The sequence below is a fragment of the Vombatus ursinus genome, unplaced genomic scaffold, assembly GCF_900497805.2.
Source record: "Vombatus ursinus unplaced genomic scaffold, bare-nosed wombat genome assembly UNPS02014804.1, whole genome shotgun sequence".
Taxonomy (NCBI): domain Eukaryota; kingdom Metazoa; phylum Chordata; class Mammalia; order Diprotodontia; family Vombatidae; genus Vombatus; species Vombatus ursinus.
This window is the reverse complement of record NW_020954582.1, coordinates 11,839,625-11,856,358: the sequence shown is the minus strand read 5'-3', so window position 1 is coordinate 11,856,358 and position 16,734 is coordinate 11,839,625. Positions and strand designations below refer to the sequence as shown.

General features: G+C 42.4%; 2 protein-coding genes across 3 annotated transcripts in view; both read right to left on the bottom strand.

Moving 5' to 3' along the window:
• Positions 1-5,210: 5,210 nt before the first annotated feature.
• INSL5 (insulin like 5) lies at positions 5,211-7,564 on the bottom strand. The gene is made up of 2 exons (XM_027874099.1): positions 7,393-7,564; positions 5,211-5,522 (listed from the first exon to the last, which is right to left on the bottom strand). The coding sequence occupies exons 1-2, from the start codon at positions 7,562-7,564 to the stop codon at positions 5,305-5,307; spliced, it is 390 nt and encodes a 129-aa protein (XP_027729900.1). The 3' UTR covers positions 5,211-5,304.
• A 3,311-nt stretch (positions 7,565-10,875) lies between these two features.
• The window catches only part of WDR78 (WD repeat domain 78), a 59,302-nt gene continuing 53,443 nt past the window's right edge, over positions 10,876-16,734 (bottom strand). The window contains exons 16-17 of one of the 2 annotated variants that reach the window (XM_027874098.1): positions 14,710-14,866; positions 10,876-12,475 (exon numbers count right to left, since the gene is read on the bottom strand). In XM_027874098.1, coding sequence (XP_027729899.1) covers positions 12,428-12,475; positions 14,710-14,866 — 205 coding nt within the window. In that variant the 3' untranslated portion in view covers positions 10,876-12,427. Of the gene's footprint in view, positions 12,476-14,709; positions 14,867-15,611; positions 16,003-16,734 lie in introns of those variants that run through there. The other variant, XR_003570186.1, reaches the window with a different exon arrangement.

Here is a 16,734-nt window from a genome sequence, read left to right as displayed (position 1 = left end):
ATGTGTGTGTGTGTGTGTGTGTGTGTGTGTGTGCACACGCATGCATGTGATTTAAACCAAACCTTTGATTTCATTTCTGAAGAACTCCCTCTACAAATAAAAATCAGATAGGCACCTTCTGAGTAGCTTAAGGTCTCTGAGAGATGCCTGGGGTCACTGAAAACTTACAGGATTTGCCTAGAGTCACACTTGTAGCCAGCGTTAAAGGCAGCACGTAAACCTGGGACACCCAGACTTTGTGGTCCAAATTCACTCTGTCCTTATAGTTGTGGCCACAAGTAAAAGAAGGAGAAGACAAGGAGCTGGGCACTTTCAGCACTTTGCTGGTGACCATCACCCTTCTTAGAAGCATGGAAGGATGACTGACCCATTTGCCTGCGACATTCACCAACTGGAGTCAGGCTCCCAGAACCTGGAATCCTCGTTATTGATCTAGAAGGGGCCTTAGAAGTCGTCTAGGCCAACACCCTAATTTGACGAATGAGGAAACAGACTGAAGAGGAGAAGCCTAAGATCATAGAGTTTGTAATGGTCAAGATTCAAAACTCAGATCGTCGGAGTAGGAGCTTAGTGTTCCTTCCCCAATACCAAGTGTCTTCTCGGATAACATCCTTTCGTTTAAATACATAGAAGAGAACTTGTCACCCACAAGTTGCACTTGTGATACTTCTGGAAGTGTCAGGAAACAAAATTTCTAATCTGGGTAATCTGTAAAAAGTTGACAACTGTTTTTTTCTTTTAGGGAGCATTTAATAAGCATGGTTCTCACCTATCACTGTTGAGAAAAGGCTACTAATCCTAATATTGCTTCAGGATCTGTGATTCTCCTCCCAAAGAGAACCATAATGCCCTCCTTCCATTCCTTATTAGACAGTTTCACAAGACGATGGGATTCCCCTCCCCCCCCCAAAAAATCAATCATTCAAAACCTGATTCAATTTAATTCGACGCCATGTGCATTTTTAGATGTCTGCTCTGTGCCAGGAGAAAAGCATTGTCCAGTCAACGAGCATTTATTAAACACCTACTATATACCAGGGACTGGACTAAGGGTTATTATTTTACAATATGGTGTGGTGATGGTAAGAATGACAGTTGCCACGGATAAAGCCCTTTATAAATCATATTTCATTTGATCCTCACAACAACCCTGCAAAGTAGTTGCTATTATTATCTCCATGGGACAGATGAAGACACTAAGCCAAGGAGAAGTTAACTGACTTGTTCAGGATCACACAGCTGATAAGCGTCTGAGGCAGAATTCAAACTCAGGCCCAGCATGCTATGGACTGTGTGCCATCTAGGCGTCCAGATGCAGAGTATACTGGTTGAGGTAGCCTGCCTGGCAGTAAGGAACATCTGGGTCCAAGTCCCATCTCCAGTTGTGTGGCCTTGGGCAAGTTGTTTGATCAACTAAAAAACTCCTCAAAACAATGAACAACTCTAGCAAACTTGCAGGATATAAAATAAAACCCTATAAATCTCTAGCATTTCTATATAATATGAACAAGACTCAGCAGGAAGAGATAGAAAAATTCCATTTAAAATAACTGCAGACAGCATAAAATACTTGAGTCTACCTACCAAGACACACATGGGAATTACATGGAATTGCAAAACACTTTTCACACAAATAAAGACAGATCTAAATAACAGGTTGTAACAGTAAGGTGTTAGGGGCTGCAGCACTTATAATTTGTTTCACAGCTTCGGATCTGTACCCACAAAGACACGTTCACACTTGTTGAGTTTATAAATGATTTAATAAGGGCGATAATCATAAACATGCATGCATATAAATGTGATTACCTATGATTTACAATCTTAGAAGCAAAGACTATTAACAGAAAGATAGAGCGATAAAGAAGAAATACATCACCAATCCAAGGAAGCACTGACTCCCAAACGTCTGGCTGGGTGAGTCCTGTATCACAGCCATCAGGGTCTTGGTTGGGAAAGTCCCTACGGCAGAGCATCCTCTCCGAGGGAGACTCCCCAAGTCACTTTCCCAAGAAAGACCCTTTTCATCATCCCTACACAAAGAAGGCAGGGAGCCAAGGAGCAGGTGAGTCATCCTAAGGGCCTGAGAGTTTTGGCCGAAACTCTCCAACCTCAAGAACAATCTTTGTTATGCCAAAAATATCTCAGATCAAGACCCAGGAACTGGCCAAGTCCCTGGATGTTTACCTCAAGACTTGTTTTGTAAGGAATGGTTCCCCAAGGTGGGTCTGGGTTGAAACAAATCTCAGAACAATACGTTAGGGAAGTTCCTTGTCCCTTGGCTTGGGCTGTGGGTACGGAAGATCTTACACATTAACCCTTCACTGTGAAATACACTCAATAGGGTATGGAAATCTATCTTACCCTATAGGAAAACAGGCGGGGAAGGGGACAAGAGAGCAGGAGGATGATGGAGGGGAGGGCAGATGGGGGGAGGGGGTAATTAGAAGCAAACACTTCTGAGGAGGGACAGGGTCAAAAGATAGAACAGAATAAATGGACAGCAGGATAGGATGAAGGGAAATATACTTAGTTTTTCACAACATGACTACTATGGAAGTGTTCTGCATGACTACACATGTATAACCTGTATCGAGTTGCTTGCCTTCTCAATGAGGGTGGGAGGGGAGGGAGGAAAGGAGAAAATTTGGAACCCAAAGTTTTAAAAACACATATTAAAAAAATTGTTTTCACCTGTTAAAAAAAATAAGAAACACAGGGAATGGGGTATAGAAATCTGTCCTGCCCTATAGGAAAATTGAAGGGGAAGGGGATAAGAGAAGGGGGGGAGAGATAGAAGGGAAGGCAGACTAGGGGAAGGGGTATTCAGAATGCATGCCATCTTGGGGTGGGGGGAGGGGGGAGATGGGGTGAAAATTTGAAACTCAAAATCTTGTGGAAGTAAATGTTGAAAACTAAAAATAAATAAATTTTAAAAAATAATTGGTGAAATATTAAATGTTCATTAGTAAGAAGCCAAGGTAACAAAAATGACAATATAACCTGAATTAATTTACTTAGCACCATACTGATCAAACTACCAAAGAATTATTTTATAGACCTTGGGGGGAAAAATAACAAAATTCATTTGGAGGAACAAAAGGTGAAGAATATCAAGGAAATGAATGGAAATTTTTAAAAAGTGAAAGAAGGGGGCAGCTAGATGGCGCAGTGGAGAGAGCACCGGCCCTGGAGTCAGGAGGACCTGAGTTCAAATCCGGCCTCAGACCAAACATTCGACACTTACTAGCTGTGTGACCCTGGGCAAGTCACTTAACCTCAATTACTTAAAAATAAAAAAAATTTTTTTTAAAAAGTGAAAGAAGGAATCCTTAGTGGAATCAGATCTCAAATTATACTACAAAGTCATAATCATCAAAACAATCTGGTACTGGATAAGAAATAGAGTAGTTGATCAATAGAATTAGGTACACAGTAGAGAGAAGTAAATGACCACAGTAACCTAGTGTTTGATAAACCCAAAGATCCAAGCTTTGGGGGCAAGACCTCACAATTCAACAAAAACTGCTGGGAAAACTAGAATGCAGTCAGGAAGAAAGCAGATCTAGACCAATATCTCACATCATGTGCCAAGATAAGCTCAGAATGGATCACAGGAGGTAAAATGGATACTTTTGATTAGGTGAAATTAAAAAGGTTTTGCACAAACAAAACCAATGCAGCCAAAATTAGGAAGAAAGCAAGAAATGGAGGGAGGGACAGATTTTACAGCAAGCTTCTCTGATAAAGGTTTTATTTCTCGAATATATAGAGAACTAAGCCAATTTCATAAATTTGAATTCATAAAAATTGAGCCACGGCCAAAGGATATGAACAAGCAGTTTTCAGAGGAAGAAATCAAAACTATCAACAGTCATATAAAAAATGATAGAAATAACTAGTAATTAGAGAAATGCAAATTAAGATGACTCTGAGGTAGCACCGCACACCCATCAGATTACTTAATGTGATAGAAAAGGAAAATGAGAAATGCAGGAGGGGACGTGGAAAAATAGGTTCATTAATGCACTGCTGGTGCTAGAGGACAGTGTGGAACTATGCCCAAAGGGCTATCAAACTGTATCCCTCTTGACCTAGCAAAACTACTCTTGTTCTGTACCCCAAAGAGATAAAAGAAAAAGGTAATGGACCCATATGTACAAATGCACACATACACACACACACACACACATACACACACACACACACACACACACATCGGCTCATTTTGTGGTCAAAAGTATTTGAGCAATTCAAATGTCTTTGAACGCGATTGGACGAACTGCTGTGTCATTTGCACAAAGAAAGTGTTCATATTGGTTGAGAGAAGTTGACCCACTCTGTGGATTATTGGTAAAATATTAAGCTTGTTGGCCATTAGGGTTCAAGGATGGAGTAATTTAGTGGTGGAAGCCTCTGGTGAAACCCTGAGAAGGAATCAGGAGGAGGGTGGGGAGTGTAGGGGGAAGGAGAGTGTCTCAGCCTGGGTCTCCTTCCTTACCACCACACTCGCTTGACCAGAGGAAGGCCTTGCAAACTTTGAAGGGTCAGCAGATTTAGACTTTTTCACTGATACCCTAATATTGTCCCTGGGATAGCACTGGCTGAAGGCAGTGCCTGAAAGAGGAGATGAGCATAGACTGGAATTGATGAGAAAAGGCAGAGTGGAGGCCGTACAAGGAGGCTAGCAGAAAAAATACCTAAGGGGGTCTCCCTGCATACCCCCACCCCCAGACAAGGTAGAAAAAAAAGGACTTCCTACAATCCAGAGCTGGGAGTTACCCCTTTTTACATGGGCTTTAATCCTGAGGTCTGGGGAAATAGCCCCAGAGTTTGTACTACCTGCGTATCAGAGACGAGATTTGAACCCAGGTCTTCTGATAATCTGGTAGGCCAATGGTCTTTCCCTTGTATCACAGAAGTTATTACTGATTACACCTCCAGTTCTACAAGTAGCCACACCCGCAAACTTTCAGATCATTGGAATAGCCAAAAGCTCAGTGTTTTTAAATTGTGTTTGTGAAGCACATATTAGCTACACATTGTACAGTGTTAGTTTCAAACACACACACACATTAAACACATGGCTGTAAAGAACGGAATAAACTAGATCTGGATTTTAACCTCCAACTCTCCATTTTCTGAGAGGTCACATGTGGAAGAAAGCCATCGACTTATTTGCTGATTTATTTATTTATTTATCGGTTTGAAAGCCACCATTTTTACAGGAATCAGGGTGTTGGAAGAGGCAGGCAAGAGGCCGTCACGGTCAAGCCCCGGCTGCCCACCCAACCGGGTCTTGTCCTAACACAGCCGGCCCAGTTCTGAAATGGTACAGCCAGTCTGGCAGCAGAAAGTGATCAAATCGGCCACCTCAGCCTGCCGCTTCCGTAGCCCGGTGCCTAATGGTTGCTGCTTCTGCGTGAGGATTTCATGGGCAGGGGAATTGACGGAGAGGAGGTCCGTGACGTCATCAGAAGCTCCATTTTGGCTTGGCACCTCAAAGTACTTTTTCTCTTCCTCTGTATGAAAGTAAAAACAAACAAACAAAAAACACATATATGGCTACGTTAGAGGGAGGTGGAGTCAGGGCAAATCTGAGACCTTTCCACATTCAGAAAGTGGGAAAATAACAACCATCGTTGGACTGGCCTTCACTGTTGAGGGTCTGGTTGGGACTCAACTAGATTTCAAGGGATAAAAGAAGACGGAATCAAAGGAGCACAGATCTGGAGCAGGAATGACCCCGAGGGACCGCTGGTCCCCAGGCAGATCTCCTTTTTGTGCTGAGAGCTGGAAGCACCAGCAGAGAGCAGCTGGTCCAGCCCCCCCCCCCCACTTTGCAGATGAAGATGGAGGTCCAGGGTCAGAATTCCAACCCAGGTTCTGGTACTCTAGATCCAGAGCTCATTTCCACCGTACCATTGACAAAAGCATTTATTGTATTAAAAAACTCAAAAAAATTAAAAATTAAAATAAAAAATAGCAGTCCAATCCCCAGAAATGGTTGAAATGTAGAAAATATTTGATTGAAATTTGAATCTCTAAATATAAAAAAAAACACACATGCTTGTGAGTGTTATTTTAAAAAAAAAAAAACAAACACAATTTTTTAAATAAATTAGACCTTGAAGCACATAGAGTGCTGGGCATGGAGTGAGGAAGAGTTGAGTTCAAATCCTACCTCAGACACTTAGTAGCTGTGTTAGCCTGGCGAGTCATTTCACTTTAACTTAACTGGCAAGTCATTCTCCTCCTCTGTGAAATGGGGATAGTAACACTCCTCCCCCTCCCCCCTAGGGTTGTGGTGAGGGTGGACGGTCTCGTACTTGTAAAGCACTTTGCAAACCTTCAAGGGCTGTCTAGACCCAGGCTCTCATTATCAGGCTCTGCTTGAACCCCTCCTTCTGTATGGGGCTGGGCCCAGGCTCCCACTGCCAGCACTTTCCTCTTTCCTCTTTCAGGGTACCCTGCACCCACGCTGGATAGACCTTGGATGCACAGTATTTTGCACATCTTCTTCCTAATGTGAAGGTGAGGGCAGAAACTGCCTTTCGCCGTGCTCTTGAATCCCAAGCACTTGTGTCTGATGCATAGTGAGAGTTTAATAAATGCCTGTTGACGGGTCCTCACCACACTCCTAAGAGGCAGCCCCTGCAAAGGTCACTATCCTTCCCATTCCACACCAGAGGAGACTGAGGCCGGGGCAGAATAAGGGACTTACCCAAGGTCATATGACTTACATGTGGCCATCCTGCCTTTGCCCAAAGACCTCTAAGGGGGGGGGGGAGGACCAAGTCGAGCTGCTAACATCAGGACAGCTCCTATTTTTAGGAAGTTTTCCTGACACCAAGTCTAAACTTGCTTTTGCATCTTCCATCCCATCGTACCTGGGCCTGCCCTCTGGGGCTTGGGCTGAGCTTGGCTGGCTTGTCCACGTCAAACTAGAAAGGGAATTAGGAGCCTTCCTGTCCAACCCTCATGCAGAAGGAACCACTGTTCTAACACATCCAACAAGTGGGCACCCAGACTGGAAGGCACACCCGCCACATCTCAAGGCGGCCCACCCCTCTTTGGGGCAGCTCCCCTTGGGAGGGAGCAAGCCCACATCGGCACTTTGGGACCTCTCCCCACCTCCCCCCACCTCCATCCAGGTTCTGCCTTCTGGGGCCAAGGAGAATGAGCTTCATCCCTCAGCCACCCACGTCCCTCCCAGGTCTCCTTTTTTTCAGACATGCCCAATTCCTTCCACCTCACCTCATCTGGCCTGGCCCCAAGGCTCTCTACCTTCCTGGTTGCCCTACTGGACAAGTCCCTAAGTGTAGTTTACTCTTGTCCGGCCTTGTCAGGCCATCTAAACCACAGGAAACAACAACACCCCCCTTCTCTTACCACCATCTTCAAGAGCCCCCTGAAGGTCCCTTTTCCAACGAGAGCTGCCACAGGTGTAGACGATAGCCCTAATGAAATCTCGCCCACAAAACTTCATCGCCTCCTTGCCTCTCACTCCAGAGATGGCCACCATGGCCGACAATAAGAAGAAAGCCCAGATGGAACCCTTCATGGTGCTGCTGAGCGAATGAGAACCCAAAGGGGAACCTGGAAGGGCAGCAGCACCTGGCTATGAGGGAGTCCTGGTGCTCAAGGCTGATTTATACCGAAGGACCCATCCTGCTATTGGATGGATGCTCACCAAACAATGTTTGTTGAGCACACATTGGGTTGGGTTTTATGGCTCTAAGTTTAGGCCACCAGTAAACGCCACTCTTTCTTTAGTGACAACTACTTCCGACGAAGGTCTCCAGGGAGGATCTTGACCTACCACAGCTGGGGGGACTGGAGATCACAATCACTCCTGAATACAAAGTGATGTGAATTAAATAAAAGACATTTTACAAAGCATATCAGAGGTCATTCTGCCTGCTTGGTACCTGAAAAGGGCATGTCCCAACCCAAACAAATGGAGAAAAAAACAGAGAACCTAAAATCCAACCAACCAAAGAGAAAAAATAGAGGGAAATAGAGGAAAAATCAAGTTTTCAGGGTGAGAAACCCTAGAGTTAAATGTACCCTCAGAAGCCAACAGGTTCAGCTCACAAGAGATTAGGGACCTGGGGTGAACTGGAAATCACACCTTCACCCTCAACTGACAAAGCAAACTTTCCTGGCCAGGTCAAAATTCTTTCAGGATTCCTTCAGCACAGGGGGTCAGCCAACACACAGAGTTTCTCCAGGGATCTCTTTATACATATCATGGCTCCATTGAAAGTTCATAAAAAAGTCTTCTCTGGATCCTTGTCAATTTGGGGACCTAAAACTTTCCTAATGGATCCTTAACAATGCACTGACCAAACCAAAGGGAGTTCTAAACTCACCCAGTGAGAGGATAAAAGGCTTCGTTCCAAAGGACAGAAAATAAAGTCATTGAGTCTCTGACCCATGGGATTAGAGGCTCTCAGAAAAGAATAAACACAGGAGGTTGAGAATCAGCCCCTCAGAGATCATATGAGATCTCTGTGTCTAAAAGACCCAGGCTGGGCCTGCATAGACAGGGGCACTGTACCATCTCCCTCACTTTACGGGACCCCTCAGCTCTGGACCAAAGCATCTGATCAGACAGGATTCAGTTCTAAGGAGAGAAGGCCCTGTCCTTCCTAGAAAAGGTTTAGTCTGCCTTTTCTTACACTCTTTGGCTCATTAAAACCCAATATGGCACCCCAGGTCTGGACTTCCTTCTATGTTAGTTTTAAGCTCCCATTTAGCGTCCCCCAAAAGGGAAGAATAGAAATGCATTCTGTGGGCAAGCCTTTGATCGTATCAATCAGTACTTGCTATTTGGCCCAGTGCTCTGGATGGACAATGCAGTGAGCCCAGCACTGAAAAGCAGGAGGAGAGGGCACTGCGTTCTATTACGAGCAGCTAGGAGGTGTGGTGGATAGAGCACCACCACATTGGTGCTCTCTATTCACGACCCCACACTACCAGTATTGTTATTGTCATTGCTATTGTTATTGTTAGTATCATCACTTTTATCTTTCTCCTTTACCCTTGGTACAGCCTACTTTCTAGAACATTTTGTATACAAATTAGATCCCACCTCAACCACAATGGTTAGATTGTCCTCAAAATCAGGGACCCATGTAAAATGTGTTGTTTTACATTTTTGCACCCCCAGCTCCTGGCATATAGTAGACACATATAGGGTGGATGCTAAATTAAAATGGATTATATTCCTAGAGGTTCTAATTCTGTTCAAAAATCACAGGAATACTAGGTCTGCTGCATCTCTATTAGAATGTTGCAGACCTCTGGAGGAGGCGTTGAAATTCAGGGGCAGAAATTCTCAAAGACCATCTGCTAAGTTAATCTGTGCCAGTGGAGACAGTATGCACCCAAGTTCAAATCGAGCATTAGAGACTTGCCAGCTATGTGACCCTGGGCAAGTTACTTAACCTCTGTTTGCCTCAGTTTCAGCAAATGAGGGAGGGGGATGCTGGTTACTATGGGGAATTGGGCCGGTTAGCAGGGATCTTGGGTGAATCACAGTTAGTTTCCCTCTGCCCCATCTTGCCACATTCCTCCTCCAGTCTCTTTCAATCTGCAGCTGATGATCAAAGCCAGAGGACAGCTATTCAATTGACAGCCTGTGGTGACACCAATCAGGTTCTTCCAGGTTTAGGTGTGGGAATGACAAGCTGATCTGGGATTGTTTTATTTGGTTTCCTTTCTTTTAGTCCTGTTTGGATTGTGGATAAGGGTCCAGAATCGTCCATTCACACCGAGTAATGGATAGAGCACAGGGCTTGGAGTGTGAAGATCTGAGTTTAAATTCATTTCTCAGACACTTTCTAGCTGTGTGACCTCAGGCTACTCGCTTACCCCTTTCAGCCCCAGTTGTCACATCTGTGAAATGGGTGTAATGATAGCACTTTGACAGGGTTATGGTGAGAATTGAGTGAGATAACATGTATTCTGCAAGCCCTAAAAGCCCTACATAAATGCTAATTATTATTATCATTAGTCAAAGTTTAAAAAAAAGAGCCTATGGTCAAGCAGTTGAGATTTGTCCTTTCAAGGATGGAGGGCCATGTAGCATTTGGAAAAGTTCTACCTGGTGTAGTGGAAAGAAAGCTGGTCTTGGCATGTGGAAGACCTGGGTTCAGGTCCTATTTCTGACACGGGCTGGCTGGATGAGCTGGGAAAGTCACTCTCTTTCAGTAGGCAATTCTCCAAGACTAAGTTGTGGGGAAAGGGCTGGCCTACACTGGTAGAAGGAGTTTCCTTACATGGGAGCTCCCTCCATTAATGAAGTCACAGGTCCAGAGTCGATCCCAGGAGAACTGATGAGGCCTCTGGGTTCAGTCCTGGAAGTGTCTACATCTGCCCAGTCCACTTGGATTCTCGGACCCCATGGCCATACTGCTCCAAAGGGGCCCCCCTTCCATTGCCCTCCTCCCACCACAGCGTATGGCTTGTCTCCCCAGTCACCACCCTCATTTATCTGCAACAGCCCAGTTTTCAGACTAACTGCCTCTGAGAAGATTCCCCACCAATCACAGCGCTTGTTTAAGGATACCACAGGAAGGAAGCAAAATCTACAGCCTTTTGGGAAATTGATGCCCACAGAATTTCTCCCGATGACTGACACTCTCTTGGCCATGAGCAGCATGGGAAATGGAGTCCCAAAGACTTTTTCCTCACCCACGCCCACTACAGCATATACTTCTACCATCATGCCTTTAGGAGGGATGGATCAGTACGGTGTTCTTTAGGTCAGAGTATTCCTCGGTGGGCAAAGTGATCATAATGACTGAGAAATTTAAAGATCAGAACAATCACGACCATAAAAAATACCATGAAACTTCTCCAGACGAGGAATGAGCAAATGCATCAAGCCTTTATTCATTTGTCAGCAGAGTCATATAAAGATCGGGTTTTTAAGACAACACGACAAAGAATCAAGTCATTGCCCACACTGTTAAGAGATTTTTAAAATGCCTCATCCTAAGAAAACTCAAAAGCTACTTTTTGTGAGTGGTTTACTTGTCTAAGAGATGAGCCCAAAAGAACATAATAACACTAATAATTCTTTGTGGTTGAGATAACTGAGCACAATGGGTGAGAACAAGAGCTCTCAAGCTGCACTGAGTCGATGCTTAACGGAACCCAACATTTCACAGGGAATTTACTGAATCATTGCCGTCTTTTCACCTCCACTTGGTAAGTTGTTGTACAATTTTAAAAAATGCCCCAGGATCACATAAATGCCAGGGGTCAATAAAATTCAAAGTTTCAACAAAATCAAAAACAATGCTGTTTATAGAAGCTATCATGAACATTGAACACGAGCACCAAACACCGGGGCTTGTTGGCAAGTTGGTGTCCCTGTTTCTGGTTGCCCAGGCTTTCTTGGGGACCTAGGACACTAAGGTCATTACAGAGGTTACCTAGTGAGGTCCTAATCCACCCACAACCTGGAGAATTCCTGGAAAGCTGGGCCAATTCCAGGACTCCATTAAAAAAGGAAAACCAAGGACTACCATGGACTGGCCAGGTTGTGCTCAAATGGTATCCCTCTGAATCCCCCTCAGAATGAACCTAATACCACAGAGGTTCTCTAGCTCAATACTAGTAGTATTTTATTTATTCTGGACCTCCCCCTCAGCACATCTCCGTCTGGACTCTCAAGTCCAACATCAGCTTCTGGGCCTTCTGGTGAGGAGATGCCCAGAACCTTATCTGTTCTGTGCCAGGTCTGTGAGGGAGCCTAACCCCAATCTGCTAGTCTGACATGTTCTGGAATAGCTTCTCCCAAGTACTAAGTGTGACCTGTAAGAAACTACTGTCATGTAATCTAACCAAGAATTACAACCTAACCGATTCAAGGAGAAAACTCCTATCCCTGGTAAACAGGGTAATCAAATGCCCAGACTATTTTTAAAGAATCAGAAAGAAACTTAATTCATAAGCACTTTGGAAAGCAATCAGAGTTTTATAAACACTAGATGAAGAATTATTCTTCAATCAGAGCCCTTAGGACTTTTTACTGTTAATACACAGCAAAGTCTGGAATCTAAAAATAATTGTCAAGTTATGTTATTAAAGCCAGAGTATTTTTCTTATAATTTGGGTTGTAGTTACACCAGTTAAATGATAGGTAATTTCACTACCATGGTCTGAGAGTTTCCGTGGGAAAGCTGGAGAACTGCTGACAGTTCTATACAATCAGTTTAAATCACACATAAGATGTGCCAATAACCCTTTCATTTGATTTATGCTTAAATTAATTATAAAGTAAAAATACATGCAATGTTCTGTCTAAGCCAAAATCAAACAGTCAATCTAAGGCACAGAAGATAGCTGCTATCTGATATAAAAAAAAACAGTCTATTTTCTCTTTATAAAAAGAATCAGCATCAACAAATTACTAAACACTATGTGCCTCAGGTCCAAGTAAAAGGTCAATGGCATCCTCCTAGAAAGAGAAAACAAAGCAAATAATTACAATGCTAGAAAAATCCAAGTGAAGTCATTTCTAAAACATCATTCACAGGCAATGGAGTAGTGACATATATGTATATGTATGTATATATGTATACATATATATATATATATATAAGTCAACCAATAAGAATGGAAAATGTCTACTAGTCAAGGTGTTTTAAAAAAAAACAATTATATTCATTTTCCATTCTAAGCTAATTATATATGTGTGCGTGTGTGTGTGTGTGTGTGTGTGTGTGAACCAATAAGAATGGAAAATGTCAACTAGTCAAGGTGGGTTTTTTAAAAAAACAATTATGCTCACTTTCTATTATAAGCTAATTCTTTCCTATAAATGTTCCTTTTAATAAAGCTTGATAAATAATTTTGCAAGAATTTCCACGTGTGCAATTTGGTGTTGATGCCCTTGAGCAAGTCATAACCTTCTCTAGGCTTTAGTTTCTTAATTTATAAAATGGTGGGGGAAGGAGGAGGAGTAAATAAACCACATGTGTACATCTATACAAGATCCTTTCCGGTGCTAAAACTCTATGATTCTACTAGTTTACAAAAAATTATTCTGGGGTGCCAAATTCTTAGACAAATTAAATAACTTATATAAGTTTAATTATGTTAAATACTATTTATAGATTCCAACCCCTTTCCCAGTGCCTTGCCTCCCCAAATCATCTTATATGTAATACGTATATTTAACTTTATATACTTATACGTGAACACATTGAGAAAGTAAGCTTCTTGAAGGCAGGGAGTATTTCATCTTTGTCTTTTTATCCCTAGTGCCTCTGCACAGTGCTTAACATGTAGTAACCACTTAATAATTGCTTGACTGGGGGAAAAATGCTATTATATTATCAGAGGCAGCTAGGTGGTACAGTGGATAGAGAGCTGGTCAGAAAGCTCTCTATCAGGGGTAGAGGAAGATCAGGGGTTAGGAAGTCTTCCTGAGTTCAAATCCAGCCTCAGACACTTACTAGCTGTGTGACCCTGGGCAAGTCACTTAACTTCTGTTTGCCTCAGTCTCCTCATCTGTAAAATGAGCTGGAGAAGGAAACAGCAAACCACTTCAGTATCTTTGCCAAGAAAACCCCAACAGGGGTCACAAGAGTCAGACACAACTGAAAAATGACTGAACAACAAAATTATATTATCAGCTATGAAAACCCTAACTGAATGAGGCAATTACAATCCTTCTTACAATGGATGAGAATGAGGTGCTAATACTATATTCCCCAGATTAAATTCTGGTATTAAAGTCAGCAGTCAAGTCAAAGGAGGTACTTTTGAACTTCTCATGAAGCTATAATCCAGCTTCATGAAGTTCTTTGGATCAGACACTTTTGTAGTCCAAGGTAACTCATTTTTAAAAGGCCCATGTAAGACACGAGCCATCCTATGTACTAGAATTCCCATGTGTTACTTTAAACTTGCTCATAAGAAAAAAAAGGTCTGTTTGTTATAATATAATCTACAGTAAAACAATAAAAATATTTTATTTTGGCTTTTATTACAGATGGCTTTTAGTAGAAATATAAAATTCAGAGCATTTAAAAAACTGTGAAACCAAAAGAAATTTGAAAAAATGATTCTGCCCCACTAATCCCAAATGATAATATCTAACTAAAAATAATGTCTGAGGAAATCATTTACTTTTGAAATTTTGTCAATATACAAGGGGATTTTGAAAGTTTTTAATAAAAGAATGTTGTTATTCAGTCCTTTAAGTGGCGTCCCACTCGTTGTGACCCCATTTGGGTGTTTTTGGCAAAGATACTGGAGTGGTTTGACATTTTCTTCTCCAGCTCTTTTTACAGTTGAGGAAACTGAGGCAAACAGGGTTAAGTGACTTGCCCGGGGTCATACAACTAGTAAGTGTCATTTGAACTCAGTTGTTCCTAACTCAAGGCCCAGCACCCTATCTACTGCGCCACCTAGCCGCCCCTAATAAGAATACAGAATGAAGCTAACAGAATAAGGATCCTTCCCCTCTGATTGGACAATCGTAATGAGAAGGCTGAAGCTCAAAGAGAAAATTATTAAGCTTGCCAAATTATTATCTGTAAAACCTTTGAATGAGTCATGATGTGCCTCTAGAGAACAGATATTTCATCAACAGATACGCCAAGTGGAGAAACAGGAGAGAAAGGAAACAACTTTGGAGAACTCTTAAATCATCAATTATATATATTTTCTGGTTCTGAGTCATACCCGGCCGCTTTCTGTGTAAATCGGCATGTTCTTCAATTCATATACGATAACTTGTCCTTCACTATCACCAATTAAAATACAATCAGTATTTTTAGCAAAGAGGACGGTTGTAAATTTCACTCCTGGGTTAGCTACATTCACAATGATAGGGTCCAAACTGTAATAGAAAAGCATTAATTTAATTAAATTAAATGCTCACAGTAGCATGCATTTACTCACACTGTCCCCTATCCCTGGAATACCTTCCTCTTGGCACTCTGCCTTCACACCTCCATCTTTACCTGGACCCATTCTTCCATGCCCTGCTAAAGTTCCCTCTTCTTCATTAATCCTGGTTTCTGATGTTCCTGTCTCGAAGTGACTCCTTCCTCATCTCATCTTACAGTTCTTTATACTTATTATGCATACATATTAGAATTCATGTTCTATTTATCAACGGACATGCTTTTTTTCCTCCTACAAAATGGTAAGATTCTCTAAGGCAGAGACGATGCCTTCTCCAAGTAGCCATTATAATGCCCTGCACAGAGCTGGATAAGTTACTGGAATGAAGAAAATATTTCTTCTGATATATAGATTCAGAACAGAACTCTTTTCCACAATTCAATGGTATCCATGCTAAAGGCCCCAAAGCGAGTCAAGTCTGTGTTTGCTGCCCTGTCATTACACCTGCCATTTTATTCCTCTATAAGCTCCTGGCATGCTCCTCTTTCCCATCCCTTCCTGATCTTCAGTCTGTCCAAAAGTCCCCTGGCAGTGTTTCACCTAAATCTACCCTCCCTCAAGTATCCCAAGCTTCAAAATGATCCACCTCCTTCAAAGTAAAGCAAAGTGGCTGTTTTCTCAGTGTACTATCTGGGTTACACTACTTCCGGAAAAACCATAGCTTTGACTGCATGGACCTTTGTTGGCAAGGTGAGGTCTCTGCTTTATAGTAAGATGTCCAGATTTGCCAGAGCTTTCCTTCCAAGAGCAAGCATATCTTAATTTCATGGCTGCAGTCACCATCTGCAGTGATCTTTGAGCCCAAGAATTAAAAATCTGACACTGCTTCCATTTCTTCTCCATCTATTTGCCAGGAAATGATGGGGTCAGTTGCCAAGATCTCAGTTTTTGTGATGTTAAGCTTCAAGCCAGCTTTTACATTCTCCTCTCATCGAGAGACTTCTTAATTCCTCTTCACTTTCTGCCATAGAGTGGCATCATCTGCATATCTGAGGTTGTTGATATTTCACCCAGAAACCTTAATTCCAGCTTTTGATTCGTCCAGCCTGGCATTTCACATGATGTACTCTGCATATAAATTAAATAAATAAGGTGACAATATACAGCCTTGACGTACTCCTTTTCCAATCTTAAACCAATCAATTGTTCCATGTTCGGTTCTAACTGTTGTTTCTTGACCTGCATACAGGTTTCTCAGGAGACAAGTAACATGATCTAGTCCTCCCATCTCTTTGAAGACTTGCCACATTTTGTTGTGATCCACACAGTCAAAGGCTTTGACGTACTCCAAGAAACAGAAATAGATTTTTTTTGGAAACTCCCTTGCTTTCTCTATAATCCAACAAATCCTGGAAATTTGGTCTCTAGTTTCTCTGCCTCTTTGAAAACCAGCCTGCTCTTCTGCTAATTGTTGGTTCATATATTGCTGAAGCCTAGCTTGCAGAATTTTGAGCACAGCCTCGCTGGCATGTGAAATGAGTGCAATTGTTCCATCCCTTGAACATTCCTTGGCATTGCCCTTTTTGAGGACAGGACACAAAGTGATCTTTTCTAAATCAGTGGGCACTATTGAGTTTTCCAAATTTGCTGGCATATTGAGTGCAGCACTTTAACAATATCTGCTCTTAGGATGTAAATAGCTCAGCTGGAATTCCCTCAGCTCTACAAGCCTTATTGTTAGCAATGCTTCCTAAGGCCCACTTGACTTTATTCTCCAGGATGTCTGGGTCTAGATAATCACATCATCATGGTCATTGGTGATGTTAAGATCTTTCTTGGGTTCTGATAACCACATCATCA